The following is a 23,529-nucleotide window of genomic DNA, read 5'->3' as shown; positions in this document are numbered from 1 at the left end:
GCTGACGATTTATCAAGGGAGAAACGCTTAATCATCTGTCTTTTTCCTTTGTTTATTAAACTGATTCTCTGACCTTATTTAAAGGAGACTGCTACACTTCTCTGTTCAGATACAAGATTAGGACAGAAGCTATAACATCCTAAGCTCTTTTTTAAAAGCAACAGGGTACTTTTTTGTTTTCCCTTGCACAGGAAAGCAATGTTCTTACAACTTTTGTTAAAGTTGTTTTCATTTCATCTCTTCTTTGTCTCCTAAAATTAATGGTTCGTGCTGTGTTTAGTTCTGGAATACCTAGAGGAGGAGCACTACTAATTTGTAAGGAAAAGTAGCCTTTGCTAGTGCTACCCCCTTTGGGCTCACCAGGCTCTGGGCTGACCTTTCTTTTGGAGCAAGTCGAGCTGGGATCTGACTTCTTCCATAACTTGTGTGGCTTGGAACTAAGCTGCTGCTTTGCAGTTAGCTGAGGCCTTTAGAGAGCAGCAGGTATGTCGTTTTAAAGAGCACTGGCAAAGTTAGGAAAGATCGACTTTCTCAGTAATGGTCAGGAAAATTTAAAACAATCCTTTTTCCTTTCCCTGCAACTCTCGTTGTACTACATTCTTCTGCAAGCCAACCTGAAGAGTGAAACGAGTACAATAGGAGAATTTAAGGATATTATGGGGTTTTTTGAAACTGTCCCTTGAACTTGAAACATTGCTGTCTTTAAGATTGCACATATTGCTGCACCTCCATCCTGATGAGTTGTTTTCCTAACATCTTTCTATTGTCTCAACTCTGCATTTGCAGGGAGTTTGCTAGATTTCTTAAAGGATGGAGAAGGAAGAGCCCTGAAGTTACCGAATTTGGTGGACATGGCGGCCCAGGTCTGTCTTCAGAGTACTGAGCACTGAGGTGCACGTGTTTTGTAGCCCATGTATGTATTGAGTTTGTTTTAAATGCGTGGTTTGTCTTTGCTGCTGCTGGCAGGTGGCCGCGGGCATGGCGTACATCGAGCGGATGAATTACATACACAGAGACCTGCGGTCTGCAAACATCCTGGTGGGCAACGGCCTCATATGCAAGATTGCCGACTTTGGATTGGCAAGGCTGATTGAAGACAATGAATATACAGCCAGACAAGGTAAATGCAGCAGCGGGGGTAGCACTGGGCGTCATCCCTGTGACAGGGAAAGAGTGGAACATGGTTTTGAAAAGCTCTCTCTCCTATGCTTCGGGGCTGCTTGCAGTAAATCCTGAACTCATATTAACTCCCAGCCAGAAATTCACTGCTGAATGCATGTCCTGAAGAGAATGTTTTATTTCGTTGTCTTTTCTTTAAAAGCCAAAATGAAACAAACGTGATAAGTGAGAATGCAGTTGGAAATGACAGCAAAGATAGGATCTTCATGGTGCCATAGCAAAGAGGATATTTTACTTACTGGTTATGACAGTCTGAATGTGGCAGTCCAGAAAAGTGTATGTAGGGGATTTCTTTTGTAGTGTGCCTTCTAGTATTTACTAACCCCTATTATCGCTCCTATTGTACTCTTACTTTCTTTATTTCAAACAGGTCAAAGAGTTGTGTCTCTGTGCAATGAAGCTGCCTCTCTGAGCACTATGTTTTCTTTCCTCCTTTCCTCTTAAAAAGTTTTTTTAATAGAAATGCCGTTTTCCAGTGCTACACAGGGTGCTGGACACAGACGACCACTGGTACACTAAAGAAGTGTATCAAAGAGTTTTGTAGCTTTTTCTAAAAAGCATGTGTGTTCAAACTGAGCCATGTCACGGGCTCTTCTTAGTTATTCTTTACAAGTCATGCCTAGTTGTCAGATGTTGGTCCAAGCTGCAGAGCTACAGTTTTGTTTTCTTTCTGCTGGCAGTACTTTGGTAGTACTAGCTCAATATGTGCTGGTAAACGTGACTCCATCCTTTCAGTGCCAAAGCCAAGGAGGATCCCATTAAACTCTGTTGTACATCACCAAAAAGCACAGGCCACTTAAGTACTTCATAACCTGCATTTACTCCTTCCTCTTATGAGTTTCTTCCCTTGAGCAAAGTCCTTGTTTCAGCATGGACCCTGTCATTAATTCTTAGGAAACAGCTAACCTCTTTCTGTAATTTTTTTCTCTAAGTGTTGACAGAAGGAGCCAAAGAGTTTCCAGCATGCCTTGCCCTGGCCTGGGAGCAGCAGAGCTCTCAAGCTATTCTCACCCTTCTGAACTGCTGTTGGCAGTATCCAGTCACAGGGATGTGGACCGCAGGCTGCATCCACCCTAAAAGGTGCCTGCTTCACAGTCAGGCAGGGAGGCCTGATTCTTTTGGTGGGGTCCTTGAAGAATTCATGACAAATACTAATGCAGAGCCTTAACTACTATTGATTTCAGCCTGAGGGTGGGAATTGCTTCTTGTTAGAAAAATATAGGCTTGTGTAATTTTCTCTAGAGCAATAACAGTGTCTGGAGAGGCTCTGGTAGACAGAAAGCTGCCTGCTTGCTGTTCCCCTATGCGAAACAAGAAGAGCTTTTTCCCTGAACAAGGCAGGCAGATCCAGTCTGCAAAATGGCTTTGAAACAGTGTCCTATATTATCTCCATTTCTGCCTGGTTTGCTGCCATGTCTTTTGTTCCCTTTGGAAATCACCCAATGTATAGTTTTACATGACTAATTATTTGTTTTTCATAGACAAGTATGTGACCTACTTCTGGCCAAATCTCTTCAGGCTCCTGATCCCTTGGAAATCCTGTGATGACCTGTTCGCCTCTCAGTTTAAATCTCTCAGAATAGTTTTGCCTTTTTCACATGTTAAAAAAGCTGTGAAAACCTGCCTGACTGATATTGAGGAGAAGTTTAGATTTTTAAATAAAAATCACTGGGTTTGAGGTGGAGAAACTTTGAGAAAACTTTAACACCAGGCCTGGCAGGGAGAGGGAGCATCGCTGGGGGTATGTCTTGCTCTTTTTTCATGGCAGAAATCACTTGTACTGAGGAAAAAGTGTCTGGGAAGGGAGAATTAGTTCAGCTTTTAAAATGCATTGCTGATGATCTAGAGATCTGAGTCATGTTTGCCTGGCTTCATCTTCTGGTGCCAGTATGGAGAGTCACCCATCCTTCCCATACTTGAAGACAATGGACAAAACTTCCTTCCCTTGACCTCTTAGTAAGGCTGAAGTCCTTCAGAGCTACGGACTTCTTTAAAAGAGAGACCCAAAGAGCTGTAACCACAGGCATCATGTAGAAAGGTTTTCCTACTTTCATTAATATTTTTTGTCCCTTTCTTAAGGAGTAGAAAGGGGTGCTTTTTTTTTGAGACCAAGTAGCACACACTCAATTCATTGCAATTAACCTGGCTTCCAAGCCAGGGTGAGCCTAAGACCTTTTATTTTTTGAGGGAGAAACATGTTTTCTAATGCACCAATGGATTTTTTTTTTTCAACTGGAATTCAGTTCTGGCTTGTTTAGTTAAGCTTCAGTTTGAGCAATGCTTGTTGGAGACCACAGTATCAGGAGGAAATGGTTGCCTCTGCTTGTTTCCCATGACCTATTACTTCAGCCTCCAAGGGGATGCATCTGGGGACTGCTCTGTTTATCTAGCTGACTACTGCTTCAGTGGGAATTTTGACACAGGAGGAAAGCTTGGCCAGCAGAGGGGAGGGGAATGGGGAGCACTCCAGACTGGCAGCTCCTATGGGAGAAAGGAAATGTTTTTCCTTGCAAAATCTGAAGATTAAAGTCTCTGGTCACTCTCCTCAGCAGTCATCCTTCTTTTGGCTTAAGTGTGTTAGTACAGAGCTCATTGTTGGCATGGGGAAGAGGTGGTTTTCTCCAGCTTCGCTTGATCTCTGACTCCCTTCCCCCACTGTCACTTTTGTCTCTGATTAAATATTTTGAAAGGAAACAGATGGGGATGCTTTGAGCCCCAGCGGACTAGAGTGCAGGATTCCTGAACCTGTGTGGGTATTACTGAGCCTGGTGGTAATGTTTTACTGACCGGTTTATTTTCTTTTGGGTTTGAACAAAGGAGGCCTGACTGCTCCTGATTTATGAGAGGTAAATAAAAAGCAGTTCGTTGTCTGCACTGCCATTTCTCAGCAATTGTCAGGAAGGAAAGAGATGGTCATGCCACTAATGATTTAAAGTGTGTGACTAGCAGCTATACACTGCCATTAAATAATACCAAAAAAAGAAAGTTCTTGGCTTGTAATGAGCATTTGGCTCCTCTTGCTTTTAGAGGAAGTGAGTAATCAAAGGGGAAAAACATGCCTGCTTAGAGTGACGCCCATTTCAAAGGCTGCACTGGGGGACTGTATTGCAGCCTGTCCCATTGCTGCTTCTGGCTCTTGCTGTTGCAACGTCTTCCCCACATACATAGTGTCAGGCACGGAGTCTTGCTTCCTTCCACCGCTGATGATGCCCATGTGAGCCCTGTAAGGCAAGACTTAAAACTCCTGGTGTCCTACAGGACAAAGAGAAACTTCCCATCACCTCCAGCAAAGGGTTTTCCGTGCAGTTCTGCTGTCCATACACTGATATGGTTCACAGTTACGCGGAGTTTTCACCGAGCACATGGCGTTTTTGTGCAGAGTGCCAGTGCTCCACGGAGTCACTGGGTTAGAGTTGTTACTATTCTAAGCAGCAGCAGCTGATACAAATTTAAAATTTTCTCAATAAAGAAATTGCCGAGTTATTTTCCGGGCCATGTTTCTACTGCACACACTAGCAGCACTCGCAGTAGTGCCACTCGAAGCGCACATGAAACAATAAGGATCTTTCTGATGCCTTCCAGACGAGTCAGAGCTATTTTGGGAGCTCTACTACGTGTTTGTAAACTCTCAGATCATTTTTGCCTCCTTAACACTTAGAAGTAACTCCTTCCTGCCCTGCTTAAAATCAAGTGACGCTCCTTAGTTTGATTTCCTAGAAATAGGCAGGGATTTCCACTCCCCCTCCCGCTTCCAGGCTCTTTCCAGTCCCTTTGTAGGGACTTGTTCTCCAGCTGATCAGACCTGTTTGGTTTGTGACTGGCTGTACTGCAGGCTGTGGCATCCAGGGCTTTGTTCTCGCTCTTTCCCTGCCGCTCCCCGAGGCGGCCCAGGGGAGGACAGGGAAGGGGCTCCTGGTTGTCAGCCAGCCGCTCCCGGGGGGATCGCGGTCCCCTCCCGCACGGAGCCGTCTGCCCTGCGCTGAGGAGCGCGGCCAGGTCAAGGGGCAGGGCGAGGGGAAGGGGGCTGCGGGCAGGGAGCCAGAGGGGTGTCACAGCTTCCCGGGGACCGGGCCGCCTGCGGAGCCTGCTCCTCATGGCTGATGTTGGCCAGCCTTGTCATTTCATGTTCGTTCTCACAGCACAAAAAATATAATCGCACGGTCCCTCCCACACGGCACTCATCATCGCCTGCCGGGGCTGACTCGTTTCCTGTTTCATGCTTGCTTCAGCACTTCGTTTTTACCTTTTGCAGCTTTCCCTTTCCAGCCCCAGAAGCGATTCAGTGCCACGTTACATTCCCTGATTGTTAACCCAAAAGGTCCCTGAGTTTTTGGGTCCTGGAGCTTGGAGTCCTCCACTGGGTTTGGTTTTAAGGTACAAGAGGTAGCAGCTTTGTAGCATTTCCAGAAACAGAATCATTATCAAGCTGGCAGTGGCTCTGGGGCATGAATTTCAGAGGTTTCTACTTCATCAAGATTTAGATCTGAAAAGAAACCAAAGCTCTGAGGGATTTTTGCTTGCCTCAGAAGAAACCATGCTGAGAATTGTATCTCAAGGTCACTCAATCATCCCAGCCCCCTCTGCTCCTTCTCATCATATGACCTGCTTATGGCCAGCAAAGAATTAAAGCAGGGCCATGGATTGATTTTTCCCAAGGAAATCCTCCTGGGAGATAACCTGTGTGAATGCCTGGGCAGAGCTGAGCAGAGGTCCCAAGAATAGGGCTGAGCCTCACAAAAATCCTCACAGGGCTTGGGATTTGGCTGCTCTAACCATAAATTGTATCAGCAGCTTTGGTTTCATGTGGTTTCAAGCAGTGCACAAACCCAAAAAAGGCTTTCCCCGGGCTGTAACGTTTAAAAAAAACCAAACCAACAAACAAACAAACAAAAAAAAAAAAAAAAAAAAGGGACTGAGATAAAAGCTGCAGTACCTTGTTTTGGGGCAAAGACAGATTATCCTGACCTGATGGATGTAGTGTGCTGGGTTACTGATGTGCTGGTTTGTAATAAAACAGGTTCCAGCAACAAAAATAGAGAAATCCCTCCCCCACTTACGCAAAATCTGCCTTCAGAGTAGGACATGGGCTGCCTTGTCAGCTGGGGTAATTTGGCTTATCAGATTTATTAACATGCTTGTCAGTAATACACGTTTTATCTGATGCTGTTTAATTTGTTTGCAGCACAAAGTCAGTTTGTTTAATAAGCTTCTGAGACCTGAGCAAAGAGAGGCAACGGGTTTTTTAATCAGTGTGTTGGGAAGAGAGTAAGCACAGAACTGTGTGTCTGTCAGGAACCACACACACAGCATCCAGCCTGTGCTAACACTCCATGTTGCAAGCAGGAGGCTTCAGGGCAGTGCTCAACACATTTGGGAATTTTTGTGCTTTCACAGCCGTGCACTGTCTCTGTCTCCAGTTCCAGGTATTGAATGAGAGACAACACTTTGGAGTTAACACCGTGTTAGGCAAACACACACAGCCCCACTCACAGGAGCTGTGTGTGATCTCCTTATGTTGTGGCAGTGCATGTGTTGTACCTGCAGGTGACCAGCCTGGTGTGTTCTCCCTGGTCTCTGCTCCCCCTTCACTGGCAGCTCTCCCATGCTGGACTGCAGACTCTCTTGGACCATCTAGCCTCCAACATGTGTTGCAGGGCCAGAAAATCATGAAGCAGGGCTCTGCTAACAAGCTCTCTGCCAACCTTGCATTTTTCTTCTACCCATCTACCACTCCAAATCTGTCATCTGCACAAACTGCAGAACATGATTTTTTTTATATTAGTTGCTTTAGACAGAGAATCATCCACAGCAGGGGCAACACAGAGAAGTAATGAATAGCTGCCCTGTCATTGGAAAACCTTCAGCATAGACCATTCCTCTCTCCAGCAGTGCTCATCACACCCCAGTGAGGATTGTACTGCTCTAGCTCTCAGGAAAAGGGATTTCCTGGAATTGATCCCCCTTCTCAGGGACTTACCTTGCTTCTCATTTTCCTGTGGTTTGACAACACACCGTGTACTCCTCTCCCTGTCACACACTGGCAGTAGGTTGAGGAAGACAAAAATACTGGGGGAGTTGGCCACAAAAGAGTCTGAAGAGATTTCCTTCTTCCAGAGATGAGTTGTAGGTGGTTGCTACCTTTGGATCTGAGTATGAAGCACAAGGGAATTAGAGCAGATTTGGCTAAGTTCTCAGAAAAACAGTTGATTGAAGAAAATTGTTGAATAAAATATGTGCAACATGTGAACAATCAAACTTCCCTGCATGGCCATCTCACACAGCACCAGCCAACGTCCGAGGCTTCAGGCTCCTGGCCAGCCTGGAGCTATTCCTTCGATCAGCTGGCACGGGCTGTGTGTGCAGTCTCAGCTGCACGTAGGAGAGAGCAGAGGGACATTGGCCCTCACGTTCAGGGCTGCCTGCACAGACCCATCTAAAGGCATGCACTGCAGGCCAGGGCAACCTGACCACCAGATACAGGCAGCTTGCAGTTTTTCCAGGGATTTGCACGGGCTGTAGAGCCCCAGGATCTCCCGGCAGCTGCAGCAGCCAGTTGCCAAGCCCACGTGGCTGCTGGTGCTGCTGAAGCAGGGCCAGCTTCCAGGACAGAGGATCAAGTGATGGCAGCTTCTGCTGCAAAGGACTCACACATCACAGCCAAGGTAAAAAGAGAAGATGGAGTTCTGCAGATTTTGAGTCTTGTAAACTAAGATTGGTCACACAAAGGAGTGTAAGTGGAGAAGATTGAGACCAAAGCCAAGCACCCCAGTTTAGTTTCTGCCTGCATATCAACCAATGAAAATACCTAAGAGACAGATTTTAAAAAGTGAACAGGCATCCAAAAATCCTCTGACACCTTTGCAAATCTAACCAGTGATGTGCTGATGCTTAACTAGACTTAAGTTCCTGCCTTCAGGCGTTAGCTATCTGAAACTTTCTCTTGAATGTTTTTTATCCTTTAGCAGGACATTTTCAAATCATTTAGCAGGACTTACTTGAGCAACTGCAATACTCCCTGGGAAAAAAATGTGTTTGTACTAGAGTACTAGTCTCTCTTAGGATCATTTACGTGTAAAGCAGAAAAAATTTTAGCACATCCAAGTTTTACTAAGTAAGGAGATGAGAATTACAGTGTTTACTTTTACTCTAAGTCCTGTCAGATTGGTGTGCATGGCTGAAGATACAGGACACCGAGCCCTGCACGTGATGGCGGAACAGTGCCAGCAGGGAACTCTAAACAGTGCCGTGAGTTCACTCCCTGAGAGTGATTTGTCCACGTTGTTACGCTTTCACACTCCTCCTGAAAGCAAAGGGAACTTTTATGAGAGGGTGATGTGAAGTCGAAGTCAGTTTGTTTCCAAATTCAAGAGTGTTTGTCACTAGGGATCAGCAATAAGCAATGCAACTCTTTTCCCTGTATGTTAATACAAGGCACCAGGGAAATGTCTGCATTTTTTTTGCACATACTATGAGTTAATTATTACCACAAGACTTTTCTTTAAAGTCATACTGAAAATATTTTCCCTAAGAAAATAGTCAGTGATTGGAAAAGCAAATAAATCAGTGTTTAAAGACTTGTTATCTTACTATCCTTACTGCAACTGGCTCCTGCAAGCTCTGATGATGGATGAGCACATTAGAACTGCACGTATTTAAGGCACTACAGGCTTTTCAGTGCCAGGAGCTTAAAGTACACTGTCAAGTTATAAATCACAGGCCAAAGTTGTGCCCTGACATCAAGCACTCCGAGCAACTCGAATAGCAGTATTATTTCAAAGTCCTTGCATGTTTCTAATGAAATATTGGATTTGCTTTTAATTTTTGTTTTCACCATGTTTGTTTGTTTGCATTTTGCTCAGCTTGAGCAGGCAAACTGGGAGGTACATACCCAGTATATCTCAGTTCTGCTTATACGTGCTAACTGTGTTTGATTTGCAACTATTTAAAACACTTTGGGAGAAATTAGAAATTATTTCTGTTATATTTGGCTTATTCATTTTTAAAACTGAGTTGTTGGGGGTTTTATTTTCATTTTATAAAACTTCGAACTTGAGTTAAAATGTATTATTCTTCTCTTGGGATGTGTTCCATGCTTAGTCTTTCCTGATGCCCTAATGTTCTGCCTACCTGTTCTCTCTGACTCTACTCTGTGGAGCTGTTGGTTAACACTTCTCTGCAGCTGCTTCCACCTGCATGTGTTGCAGAACACAAGAGTCACTTGTGACCTGGTGCTTTGGTTCTGTCTCTGTTCTGGTTAAGATTCATGTATTCTCTCTTTAGGTGCAAAATTTCCCATAAAATGGACTGCGCCAGAAGCGGCTCTGTATGGAAGGTTCACAATAAAGTCAGATGTGTGGTCTTTTGGGATCCTACTGACAGAGCTGGTAACAAAAGGGAGAGTGCCGTACCCAGGTAAGAAAAATGTCCTTCTTCACCTGGGAAAAGGAGTGGGAATGGGCCATATGTTTACACTGGAATGTTTATTTATAATCACTGAGCTCGAAGGAGAATGACTGTAATGTGTAAGTTTTGTGTATGCTTAAAACCAGTTCTGACTCAAAGCAACTTTGTGATGGTCATGATAAAAATGACAAGGAGACAATTCAACAAATTCATTTCTACTGTTTTAATTGTGCTCAATTCAATTAATATATTTTCTAGACAACTAATGAAAGCAATGTAAAATTATCATATTCTGGAGCAAGTAGCTCTCCACAGGTACTGCGTTTTCTCTAAGATACCAACAGTTAAACTCCCACAGAGGCCTTACTCCGTTTATTCTGTCAGTCTGGTTCACTGCTAGGTTTGATGACTGCCTGAATGTCTGGTATTATCAAATCTCTTTTTCATAAACTCTTAAATTTCAATCCTTTCTTTTGAGATGGATGGAAAGGGAAGAAAATAGTTCTGTAATGTGCAGACCAGAGCTCATGGCAGGGTCACAGCAGGGCCAGATTCTCTGCATGGGGGAGCTGGAGGCCCCATGGCTCTTTGTTGAAACTCTGCCAAGTGTCCAATGGATTAAGATTTGTAGGAGGGGGTGATTGGATCTGCATTCAGATTCAGATCTACATTCAGTGCCTGAAGATTGTAGGCATTCAGGTGAAGAGGAAAGGGGCGAGGTGAAAGCCATGCATTACATGGAAAGGAGTTTAATCCCTTTTTCTCATCAGCACAGATATTAACAGCAGGGGATGCCCTGCATTTCAAGATGCTTCTAGCTGCATTTTTAGTCTTTTTATTTAAAAAAAAATCTAAATACTCAACAGTCTGGCTGTGTGCACTGCAGCTGATTTAATGGAAAGTTCCCTACAGCAGTTTCAATTATCCAATCTGTGCTGTGATCAAGCAGTCAGATCCATATATCAAACTGAGCAGGAGAAGCATCAAGGTGGAGTTCAATTTATCCTGTGGTGTCTCACACCACTTCAGAAGACTGAACTCAGCAAAACTAATCTTCTACACTTTTACCAGGAATTTCAAGTTTGCTAGCACCTAGCAGCCAGTAGCTGATATTTGAGAAGAGAATAAGGGGACTGGAAGGCATCTCATGATCAGCAGTGAACTTTGGCATGATTAACAGGGAGCAGCTTAGCAAAGGTGTGGCTGTGACAACTGAATGAGGTAGCAGAAAATATAATGGCATGTTTCTGTGGAATGGATGAGTCCCTCTGCCCAGCACTTCCCCATGTGGGGTGTTGCCTCCAGTCAGAGCAGCTGTGTCACCAATCAGAACAAAAGTCTTCCTGCCCTAAGGATTCCTGGTAGCGGTGTGAGAAAGCTATGATTTCTGCAGGTTTATTGAGGGTTTAAGCAGACATAGCATGCTGTGCAAAGGTCAAAGACAGAAAAAAGCTTTGGTTGATGCGGTGTTGCTCCCAGAGGGTGGGCAATGTTCCTGACTGGGCTGCAGGGATTCTCTAATCACTGCCAGCAAAGTGGGTGCATGGGGGCTGTCACCAGCCAGGGCAGAGTTCAGGTGAAAATACCATTCCATGCAAAAACAACCATGTAAGCCCTGTGTTTACTCACAAGTCTGTAACTGAACACAGGATGCAGAGGATGTCTGCACTTCATAAATGTTTCTTTCCCTCACCAAAGGAGGAGTCCACAGGATGTGCATTTAAGTGCTTGCAATATATAACTTCTGGTAGAAGCCATGACAGTAATCTCAGGCATGGGCTGTGTCCTGAAATTCTGGACAGTTTTATTACCTGGCGGTTTGAGCACATCAAAGACAACCAGTGGGATCTCTCCTCTTTCAGCATTGTCCCACCCCTTCATCCCTCACTACATAAAGCCCTCACATGCCAAAAGTCCTTCCGGCTCACTCTCCTCCACCTGCACTAGGAAGACACCAAGTAGCTGGAAGCAATTTTTTGTGTGTTATATATCACTAAGGCAGCAATTTTCTGGACAGTTGTCTACTGCCTTGGTTACACCCTGCCCAGGCTCTATGCCAGGGCCATTCCTTCCCACCAGGACTCTCCTATTGCTCATCTGGGAGGTCTTAACCATTCTTATGGCCACCATCACTCCCCTCTACCAGTTTTACATAAGGGCAGCCTGGATCTTACATTTGAGTGTCCAAAGTCTTTACAGATTTCAGCCCAGTCTCATTTCCCAGACCGTAAATGGAAAAGCTTTTATAGGCTGAGGCAGCAGTGGAAGGGAATTGGGGCCTTCTCAGAAGGGTCTGTCTTTGCAAGGGGATTGAAAAGAGAGCTTGGACTTCCCAAGGTGACAAAGGCCTCCTGAGCTCCTTAGAAAAGACTCTTTTTTCCCCTGACATAGAAAGGACCATCTGTCTCCTGCTTCATGCTGGGAAGAGGAAGGACCCTGTGAAGGACAATGTTTCATGAATACCTATCCCTGTATATCCCCTGAGATATCCCCTGAGATAAGGAGTAGGGTTCAGATACACTCACAGGGCATTTCTTGTCATTATGACATGGCTTGCACAAGGAGGAAAAACAGGATTCTATCACCCTGAGAGGTAAGACTCAGCCCTCTTCATCCAAGTAGACAACCCATAGGTGAGAGGGTGAGGTCTGTTGGCACTGCCAGCACTTTGGTACCCAAGAGATGACACTGAAAAGTGTCAGTCTTGAAACAAAGAGGGTCATGGAGCTGTCTGTCTGCTGTAATATCCAGTTTCTGAAATAGTTGTGGGCATGTTGTCCTGATGTTCCTGCTTGCAGCAGGCTGGGGGAAGTGGAGAGAGGCCCTCAGACAAAGGGATTGCTCTCTTGTTTGACAAGCTCTTAGTGCCTGGAGACATGATTTATAGCACAAATCCCAGTCCTGGGGTGGTACCCATGCCTGCAGGACACCATACCTCGTGCCTTCCCATGTGTGGAACCAGGCATTGTTTTAAGCTTGTGTAGAAGAAGGGAGAAGCACAATGAGTAGGACAGAGGGGGGAAGGCAAGCAGTTTACAGGAGGGAAACAGACTGGGTGGAACAGAACTTGGCATTCTTTGTCCTACAGATTTCAACTAGTTCCTGTCCTGATGCCCCATTTTGGAAGAGAGGCTGGTGCAGTGGTGAGATACATGAGCAGTAAAGATTTTGCTGGTGGAGATAAAGATCAGTCTAGAGTTCATAATGAAGCCTTGCCTCAAACCCTATAGCTCCCACAAGCAAGACCAACTCTTTGGAAGACGTCCTCATGTTCACACTTCAACCAAGCCTGTTTCTCTGGGCCACTATGATAACTAATTTATGCCCTTTTTTTGCTTTCTTATCCTTTTCACAAGGCAACAGATTAAAATAAGCAACTTTCACAGTCTTTCACACAGAGGTTCTATTTCCACTATTACAGTGGAGAAATGAAAAATAGATGGGGCCAGGGGAAGCGCCAAGCTTAAGAAATAGTCTGCTTAGTGGACCTTTTTCAGTGTCAGTTTATTTTCTCTTTGACAAATGCCCTTCCCTAGCAGTAAATGGAGAATTTGTGAGTTTGTAACATGGTAGTTTTGGGATAGGCAAAAATCTCAGCCACACTAAACAAGCACCTCTGACCTTTCCCCTTCTGCTTTTTGCTGCAGTTGTCATGTCAAGAGCAATTTCATTTTAACTCTAGTGTGACAGCCACCGTGATGCTAATCCCAGTGCTGCCTCTGGCCTTTGAGTGTAGGCACGTCTTTGAGTGTAGGCTCCAAGCACCTCTGCAGCCTTTGGGCAGCTGTATTTAGCCTCCTAATCCCTGGGGGAAGCTGGGCCATGAGTCCCAGAGAACATGTGGTACCCAAGCCTGGGGCCAAGTACATAACAGTGAGCCAGCATAGGTAGGTGAGTGTAACATCATTGTGGATGGTAAATAAGAGGTTAAGAAAGCTGTGTACTCATTACATAGGATAGATAAGGTCAGGTGGGTTTATTTGTAAGCAAGGAAGCTCTGCTCACAAATGCTGTATCTCAAGATTGCATCTATTCATCTGTTACACCAAGCAAATAATAACGTCTTTTAAAAAACAAAACCAAAGCAAACCCCAGATATTGACAGTCTAGCTTTGAGGATGAGGAGATGTTGAGGGTTTTCAGGCTTTAATTTCTAAGTGAAGTGGCATGACTTCCAGAGTTTAAAACTTGTTCCTCCTTTTCCACAGAAATAACCTGATTAGCATTGCACTCAGTAAGAACAGCATTCAGAGGTTGTGTTCTCTTAGGAGCAGCTTTGCTGTTCCCTTCCACGCACTGTATTCGTTGGATCACTGGTCTGAAAGCATGCAGTGGGTCTGGAAGGAGCATCATTCTCAGTCTGTGTGTTGGGTTTGCGTGGCCAAGCTATCATAGTTGGGGGACGGGGGTGCCTGAGAAGAAGCTGTGACCCTGTGGAAGGCCTGTGGAGAGAGGAGGCCTTGCTGGAGCAGCCTGTCCTTGGAGGACTGTGGAAGAGTGACCCACACATGCTGTAGAGTTTGGGGATGACTGTTGCCCATGGGATGGAGAACTGTTTCCCATGTAGGCACCCCATGCTGGAGCAGGGGAAGGACTCCTCTCCCTGAGCTCCAGGAGAAACAACCAGCGATGAGCTGACCACAACACCCATTCCCTGTCTCCCCCAATCACTGGGGGAGGAGCTAGAGCTGGGAAGGAAGGAGGGGTGTGGATAAGGTGTTTTTAAGGTTTTATTTTACTTCTCATTATCCTGCTCTGATTTTGTTGGCAATGAATTCAACTGATCCCTGTAGTTCTAGCCTGTTTTGCCTGTGACACTGTTCGGGGAGTGATCTATCCCAGTCCTTATCCCAACTCATGAATCCTTTGTTATATTTTCTCTTCCCTGTCCAGCTGTGGAATGGAGTGAGGGAGAGGCTTTGGTGGGTGCTTGGCATCCAGCCAGGGTCAACCCACTACAGTCTAAGAGAAGAAAGCAATAATAAAGTAGCCTAAACCAATTGCTCTCCTCTCTGAACTTCACATGTCCCAAAGTAATCTGTATAGCTCATTAGTTTGGATGCAGGGACACTCCCTAGTGACAGTAATGTTTCCTGTCTTCTGGAAAAACAGCATTGCCCACATACACGCTATTTGCACATCTAATCAAGCTGCTAAGAGCACACTAAAGTACTTTCCAGTGTTTTCTTTAGCCACAGTTGGAAATTCTGCATCCTTTTTTGTCTCACAGTAACTCTTAAAGTAACTCCTAAAGTCACCATAACTTAAGGTTCCTACAACTTTTCTAGGAAAAACCAAGCAGTATTGCATTTCTGTTCCCAGTTTATATGGGCAGTAGATTTTTATTGTACTGAGAATTAGAGTGCCCATATCCTGTGGCATCCTGAGATTATTGAAGGTTTCATTTTTAAAGCTGGATGGTAGGAGGTTATTTGATTTTTGGTCTTCTCAGGGAATAAAAAGCTAATGGAAAAGCCATCTTTTGGGAACTGGATGCTTTCTTCTTGGCCAAATTGTAATTCTTGAAATATCTTGAGCACAAGCTGATTTTTCATGGAATTCTACAATGGTAGAGTTGTCTAGGTTATAAGGGACCTCTTAAAGGTCATCTAGTCCAATCCTACAATAATCAGGGATGTCTCGGATAACTCATAGCCCAGTCCAGCCTGAATCTGAATGTTCCCAGGGATGGGGCATCCATGACCATTCTGGGCAACCTGCTCCAGTGTTTTACCACCCTCATTGTAAAATACCTTTTTTTCTTATACCTAGTCCAAATTTTGTCTCCTTCAGTGTAAAACCATTACCCCTTGTCCTATCCCAACAGCCCTCCTAACAGGCTCCCTTCAAGTGCCAAAAGGCCACAATGAGGTTTCCCCAGAGCCTTCTCCAGGCTGAGCAATCCCAATTTTCTCAGCCATTTCTCATTTCAGGGCCCTTCTCTGGACTAGCTCCAACAGGTCTATGTCCTTCCTGTGCTAGGACCCCAGAGCTGGATGCAGCCCTGCAGGTGGGGTTTCACCAGAGCAGAGAAGAGGGGCAGAATCCCCTCCCTAACCCTGCTGCCCACAGTGCTTTGGATGCAGCCCAGGACACATTTGGCTCTCTGGGCTGCAGGTGCCCACTGCAGCTCATATCCAGCCCCTCATCCACCAACACCCCCACGTCCTTCTCGGCAGGGCTGCTCTCACTCAGTTCATCCTCCAGCCCAGATTGATAGCAGGTGTTCCCCCAACGCAGGTAGAATAGCTTTATGTAACAAAAGAATATTGCTGAGTATTTTATTTCACAGATTTAAGGATTTTAGGATAAACTTTTAAGGGGTCTGGAAGCATACTGCAAGCAGAATGTCATTTATTATTTATTAAGAGTTGAAACTCTTGGGTATTCATTAGGAGAAAGGAGTTGTACAGACTCCTCAGATATTCTCTCTGTGATGTTAAAGTGCGGATATGACAGACTTCTGCTATCAAAAGAGAAACGCTAAAACTTGCAGGATAAGATAAGTAAATCTATAGAATAGGTTTGTAAACATAAATAGTCTGTTTAAGAGGTAAAATGTATACCTGAAGCACTGCTATTTTATAAGTCTGACTAGTAATCCAACTGATTTAGAAATAAAAGTCTTTGAAATTCTGTTTTTAAATGAGCAGTTCGTGTCAAAACTAACAGAATTTCTTTGGCAAATCCTAGGTGCTTCAGCCCTTGCTGGATGTATGAATTCCAGTGAGGAACATGAGGATTACTTGCTCTGGTTTCATAACTGGGGTTTACTGTGAGGGAAGGGAAAGAGGAAAGGAGAAAGGAGAAAAAAAGGGCATTTTCCTGGATTAAACTGTGATGAAAAAACCTGGCTTGACTCACTTTCCAGGGACAAAAAAAAATGACTATGATTTCAGAAAGCGATGTCTCTTTCATGTTCTTTTTTCTACCTTTTTGTTAAACAAAGGGAAGTGAAGAGCTGTTTATGTTTTTCCTCCCCCTTCTGTCTCCTCAGGGTTTTTCTTCCAGCACACAGTTCGTTATCAGGTTTCAGAGTGTGCTTTGCAGCACTGAGTAAAGCACTGGATAAAAATAGCAAACATTTGATATCTTAGAACAACAAATCAGTTGGGAAGGAGCTTTTCTGCTGCTGTTGCTTCCATCCATGTTGTACTTCAGGACGTACTGCCAAAATAAAAGCAAAGAATGCAGTTTGTTAGTGGCTGTGTATATATGAACAGATGAGTTACTGGTTGCAGTTATTTTCATAGCCTTTAATATGTACGAGAAGCAAAGCACAGCAGAAGTTCTCACCCGAAAACACGAGGTGATTCAGCTGATTCAAAGACAAAGATATGAAAAAACCCAGAAAGTTTGGGTTGATGCTGCCTTGGGTTTGTGTCTAACAGACCAGTAGTTGTTTTGTAGTCTAATGAAATAGTAAAATATATTTGGATGTTCTTGCTGGACAGTGAGGAGCACCTAAATGTTTGTTCAGTGTGTTCTGGTTTGTTGTGAGCCTCTGTGACCTAACAACATCAGTTTAGAGTAATAATATAGGAGAACTGTAACTCTATGCAGAATCTGATGTCTGCAGAGGCTTGTTGTAAGTCTGTTTTCATAATTTTGAAGACTTAACCATGGTCCACTTTAGGAGCCATTCAAAGTGTTTTTTCCTAGTTATAAACATCTAACACCAAAAATACAGTGGGTGGATGCAGCTGATAAATGAAACACAAGAAACCAGTGCTGAAGTGTTGGTCTGCAGGTTAGGGAATACTGTAAATCAGTAATCTAACCTTTCTTTTTGCAATTATCCCTGCCAAAGGGGGTGTTAAGGAGAGGCCTGTAAGAGTATGAGACAGTTTTTCGGAGAGGTTCCTCCATGCACAACAGGTAGCAAAAGAAACTTCTCCTTTCTCCTCTGCCTTCCCTGCAGTAAAACCCATACATGAAACTAAACCAAGTACTCCTCTTGTTTGAAAATGGGAGGTGCTGCAGTAAGCTAAGCAGAGCCATGCTGTGACCACAACACGGATAACTCAGAGCCTAAATATAAATACAAGGAATAAGTGGGGAGACCATGCCAGGGGTGCTTACAGTGGCAGGATAGGAATATGATCCTTGCCCAGACACTGCAAATGGATATCAGTAGGAGGAAATTACCCTGACAAGATAAGAGGAAAAGGGGCTTTGTAATCCTAACATGAGATGAGAATCTAGATACGGATGCTCAGGAAAATCTGAATTTTACAGATGTTTCTTTCTAAGCATCCTTAATAATTAAACACAGCCAGGACATGAAGATATAGGTTAAAGTCCAAATCCAAGGTTACAGCCAAGTTACCAGCCTAAATCCTATGTAGTGTAAGGATTTTATTCCCTGTCATGGCTTAACCCCAGCCAGTAACTTAAATACCACACAGACACTTGCTCACTCCCATGGCCCACCCCCAGGCACCTCAAAGGTGGGATGGGGAAGAGAATCAGAAAAAAGGTAAAAACCTTTTCTTCTTATCTTGACAGGGTAATATCCTCCTGCTCATATCCAAGAGGTTGAGATAATAACAGTTTAATAACTTAAATAAAGTAAAATATAATAATAATTTTATTAGAAATGAAAAAGAGAGGCATATAAGTCAAGAAAAACAAATTATGCACAATATGATTTCTCCCAGCTTCTTGTGCACCTCTTCACTGGCAGAGCATGAGAAACTGCAAAGTCCTTGACATAGGATAAACTCTACTTATCAACAACTAAAACATCAGTGTGTTACCATTATTCTCATACTAAATCAAAAACATAGCATTGTACCAGCTACTAGGAAGAAAGTTAACTCTATCCCAGCCAAAACCAAACATTTCTACAAGTCAAAGTGCAGAGTGGATAAATTAATCTGTATTGAAGAAGGTGATTGAATTATTCCTCACAAATAAATTTACAAAAAATATGAAGTTTTGGGTTCTGGAGGTGGGACAAGCAAACCCTTCGAAAGGACACCCTGCAAGAAGGAAGTGGAGGATTCCCAGGGAAGGATAGTGTCACAGAGGCCAGGAAGAGGCAGAAAGTACAACATCGACATGCTGGTTTTTAGATTCAGTCATGGAGAAACTGAAAGTATCCCTGCTGGTTCTCCTGCAGAGCTGCCTGGCAGGACCTGCAAAGTCAGGAGAATGAATTCTGCAGATATTTTTCAGCAGGGGACTGGGGCAGGGCAAGCACAAAGTTTGCAGTCAGCATGCAGGCTTCCTCTGAAACACCTCTGCACACTTGTGGTGCCAGTCTTACCCCTGGTACTGTTAAAAAGTGTACTAGGAGAGAGATGTAAACTAAAGCTGAGGGTGGCTTGCAGTTAATGTTTGGTGAAAAGCACTTCGGCAGAGGAGTCAAGGGGTTACATAGGAAAGAAAAAGTAGCAAAGGGCCTGGTCTTACTCTCAGAGTCAAGCAAGATGAGTCACCATCCCTGGAGATATTTAAAAGTCTGTAGATCTGGTGCTTAGGGACATGGTCCAGTGGTGGACTTGGCAGTGTTAGGTTAACAGTTGGACTCAGTGATCCTAAGGGCCTTTTCCAACCTAAATGTTTCTATGATTCTCTGAAGGTAATACAATGTTTTACTTTTTTCTTTTGAGAGAGAGAGAGAGAGAGAGAGCTGTGGTTCTTTAGTGGAGATGTTTTGCTTGGCATTTGACTTGTCCTGTGAGCAGCTTTGTTCTGTTTTGGTTTGGGAACAGTCAAATATGATGGAAACTATACTAACCAGCACAGATAGAGGGGGTACAGGTCAGCAGCAATAAGCTTCTGGGCTGACACTGAAGGCAAAGCTGCTGCACAACCCTGGTAGCCAGGAGCAGCAGGGTTTGTCTTGAAGTCCCTGCAGCATGACCTCACAGAAGGCTTTCAGAAAGGCCCACGGTTAGTGTGAGGGTTTCAGAAATTCGTCTTAATTTCTAGAATTGTGAATTTTCCAGTTTTTGCAATGCATTTGTTTTCCTTAAGCACATCACATATTACATTTCACAGTTCCTGCTGTCAGAGGGAAAGCACCGAATCCTGCCCATTTTGAGTAAGCCAAGAGGGTAACCATGGGAGCAGTGTTCTGCTCATCACTGGATCCCAAAACCCTTTACTGAGAAAGAAAATAATGCAGGTTACCTTACAGTAGATGAGGAGCTGAAACAGGACTTCAGTGTGGTTGTGTTTCACTTGTCTTAACCAAAAGAAATTAGTATGATTGAGCAAACCACATGTGTTGTAGACATAGTTACGCTTGGTTAGTTTTCCTGTAGTTTACTGTGGATTTGTTTGCCCTTCACAGGCATGAATAACCGTGAAGTCTTGGAGCAAGTAGAACGAGGTTATCGGATGCCGTGTCCTCAGGACTGTCCCATCTCCTTGCATGAGCTTATGATTCACTGCTGGAAAAAAGACCCAGAGGAGCGTCCAACTTTTGAATATTTACAGGGTTTTCTTGAAGACTACTTCACTGCAACAGAACCCCAGTACCAGCCTGGCGACAACCTGTAAATCCCTGGTTTCCAGACACTGTCATGAATTACCAGGTGTTTCTCAGCCCTGTCCCACCTGCTCTCCACCTTCCAACTCTGTGCTCGGCTTCTCCAGAGTGCAACATCTTCCAGCACTGCAGTGCACAGGAGGGGCTGAAGCTGGGAACTTCCACAGCCCTTGCCTATGACCACTTGTCCTAATAATCTGAATGTCCTGGATGAAAAGGAGAAAAACACTTGTTTTTTTCTTGATCAAAGACTCCAAAACTGCATTGTATTGATGTTATGTAAACTGCAAAACCTCTGTTCATTGTAAATAGTAACTCAGTGCCAATAACTGATCCTAGTGCTTTCCTTTTTTAAACTGCAAAACCTATGTGATTTTAACTAGTCTTCTCCTGATTCAACTAAAAGTATTATTTTCCAGAAGTGGCCTCTTTGTCTAAAACATTTTTTTTCATGTTTTAACAAATAAAAAAATCAGGACAGGTGTTTGGGTTTTTGCTTTTTTATATATAAAATATATATAATATATATACATACCTGTACATACAGTATATGGGTGCTATTGCAGAGGAGACTCATTTGGAATTGAATGAACCCTTCTGCAGCTGTACCCAGAAAGCGATAATTTTACTGCAGACATGAAAACACTGGTGGGATTCTGAAAGCCAGTGATCTAATTTTTGGCTTTTGCCAAGCATGATTTTTTTAAATTGGATTGCACTTTTTGTTTATGATTATGTACCTGTAGATGGTTGTAACTTTGCTCTTTCAGGAATCACGTGCTGTATTTACAGTAATGTTTCCAATGTTTGACAAGTGTGTGATGATTTGTTCTTGAAATTAAAACGAACATATTTAAAGCAAGAAAACTACACCATCACCGTTTGAACTGGAAAATTGAAACTACAAGGACTTCTTGTATCAAAACATGTATACTGAAATGTTTCAAAAAGATTTATTAAGCAGTGTAACCACATTCAGATGGTCTTAAAATAATAGCATTTTAGCCATGTCCCCCTGCTAAACTGTTGGTCATGCAACTAGGATTTTTCTGTTTTACGTGTAACATTTTTCCATTGTAAAATAAGTGTGTTAAGTGTCCTGTACTGCTAATGAAATTACTTTCTCTGTGTCTGCAAGTTCTCCAGTGGAATTACTATGCACTTCTTTACATTTCATGGGGGATGCACAGAACAAAGTATTACCTTTTCAGTTGTCTGTACCAGCCTTGAATTACTTACGTTTAACCAAAAAACACACACAAAAATCCTTTCTATTTCTATTGAGTTTTTAATACTGAGTTGCAAATTTTAAAGTCTTAATTACATTTTGTTATGGTTTATTCGCAAGTTTACATTTTAAAACTGTTTAACTTTCTTAATTTAGTAATTAAAAAAAAAGAGCATTTTACATTTGGATAGTTGTTTTTTTGTTTAAACTATGGAGCTAATGGTGGACATGAGATTAAAAACTTTTCAAGAAGGGGTGTCATGCCATTTGGGGCATCATATTTCATAGGAGTATGCAGGCCAGTTACCTATGGGACATCATTTTCCAAATTATGAAGTCAATATGTTTTTAAATAGCTGGAGTTCAGCTGTAAGGAAGATGGCTGAAAGCATAGCTAGTCTCTAGTTTCTCTCTTCTACAGCAGTTTGTTCTTTATTAGTTCTGTTGCATTTAACATGAATACTTTTACATTTACAAGTGTTGCAGGAAAAGACATTTTCTATGTCTTGTATTGCTGTTACTGCTTTAAAAGATTGTGGCCAACTAAGACTTCCTGACAGTTGAAATTATTTTTTTTAATTATTTAGTACTTAGATTGTGAATCCATACTCTGAAGATTCACACATTTTCTAAAGAGAACCTTTCTTCGTTTGTGAAAACTAACCCAGTAATTAATTGAGATTCAGAGAACAAATTGTCATCATTGTTTTAGTATTTTCTACACAAAACTTTGACTGAAAATCCTCTTAGGATTCCACACTTAGCCTTTCTCAAAGTGTGAATTTATATGGCAATGTTGCTTGTTACCAGATTTCCATGATAAATTGGTTAACGTTTTACATGTAGTCTATAAGTAATGTTATGTACATTCTATATTCAATGTTGCTGTACCTGTAGCTGTGGAGTACTGAAGAGGCCATGATCCTTGTTGGACTTCTAGCTTCCTCTTAGTACTTACAAAGCAAGTCGTGGCCCTCTTTTTTTTCCCACAGCTACCCCCCTGCCTTAAACTATCATCCATGGAACTGAGGACTCCATAGTAACTCAGCGGGCTGGCGAAGCCACCACGTCACCTCCTCGGCCCAGAGCCCGGTGGCGAAGCGTGGCCGTTCCACCAGGTTCCTTAGCAGCCTTTGCTGTGCCACAAACTTAAGTGCAGTTTCCATCTGCAATGCGGGACGAGCCTAAGACGTTAGTTTGCCTGTGTTTCTCCTTGGAAGTAAGACTCGGATGGGGCGTTGTTGGGGTTTTATGGCCTTCATTTCTGATCCTTGGGTTTGCCGTTTCTTGTATTGCATTCGGTCTCTGAGTACCACGTTGGTCTCTGCCGGATCTCTGCCTGCAGCTGGCTTGTGTGCAGACTGGTGCCACTGTTGAGTGGCAAATCCAGACCATTTCTCATCGGTAGCTCTTCTGCTTCTTTTTCTTAATGTTGGGAGTTTTGTTGTTTGGGTTTTTTAATCTCTCAAATAAAAACATTAGCAAAAAATTTAAACAAGGTTGTTAGGTTTTTTTGCTACAAATTAATAAAAGCCTTTTCTTAAGCACTGTGTGTACACCACAAGTAGTTGTGTGGTGGCTGTAAAAGTAGAATTTATGAGATTAGGAATCTTCTGTTCCTTGCAATATTTTTTAATGTAAGACTTAATAAATTCCGCCCAGATAAAAACAATTGGCCAAATGCTCCCCCCCACCAGCTCACCTGATTCCATGGTGTGGTGGCTGAGTTCCAGAAGAGGTCTTCTAGAAGACCTACCAGCAGCAGAAAGGACTCTGTGGGGTGACACAGGCATCTTTAAGCCAATTTTAATCCAAGACCAGTCTCAGGAAAAGTGACAGGTGGAAATGGGACATTGCTGTGAAAGGGATGGTTAGTATGGTTATTATATTTCTGGGAGAAGGCAATTATGTGAGACTTGGTGGTCTTTGAAAAAGACAAAAGTTTATCAAAGGCACTAACATGATACTCTTTGGCTTTTGTAAACAGTGCTCAGTGTAGTTCTGGGTGATGCTCTGGTTTTGATTTAATAACCACTGTAGAGAAACAAAGTAAATACAAGACAGAAAAGTGATTAACTGCTAAAATTACAAGAATAATCAGAAATGGAAAATCTGTCTCCAGTGTGAGTGTTTCTTCTGAAGCCTCTAGACTGGAAAGGACTTCCTGCAGCCCAAGAAGGCAGATTGCTAAATATCTCGATCTTGCCACATAACTTCA

At 43.2% G+C, this 23,529-nt stretch overlaps 1 protein-coding gene across 5 annotated transcripts in view; it reads left to right on the top strand.

The window, feature by feature from the left end:
• The window catches only part of FYN (FYN proto-oncogene, Src family tyrosine kinase), a 139,246-nt gene extending 116,437 nt beyond the window's left edge, over window positions 1-22,809 (top strand). For all 5 annotated transcript variants that reach the window (XM_066315268.1, XM_066315266.1, XM_066315267.1 and 2 more), the window contains 4 exons: window positions 787-863; window positions 967-1,120; window positions 9,460-9,591; window positions 19,886-22,809. In XM_066315268.1, coding sequence (XP_066171365.1) covers window positions 787-863; window positions 967-1,120; window positions 9,460-9,591; window positions 19,886-20,094 — 572 coding nt within the window. In that variant the 3' untranslated portion in view covers window positions 20,095-22,809. The remainder of the gene's footprint in view (window positions 1-786; window positions 864-966; window positions 1,121-9,459; window positions 9,592-19,885) is intronic.
• The last annotated feature ends 720 nt before the right edge of the window (window positions 22,810-23,529 follow it).

The sequence above is a fragment of the Sylvia atricapilla genome, chromosome 3 (genome assembly GCF_009819655.1).
Source record: "Sylvia atricapilla isolate bSylAtr1 chromosome 3, bSylAtr1.pri, whole genome shotgun sequence".
Classification (NCBI taxonomy): Eukaryota; Metazoa; Chordata; class Aves; order Passeriformes; family Sylviidae; genus Sylvia; species Sylvia atricapilla.
Note: the sequence above shows the minus strand (reverse complement) of the source record. Positions and strands in the feature narration are given on the sequence as shown.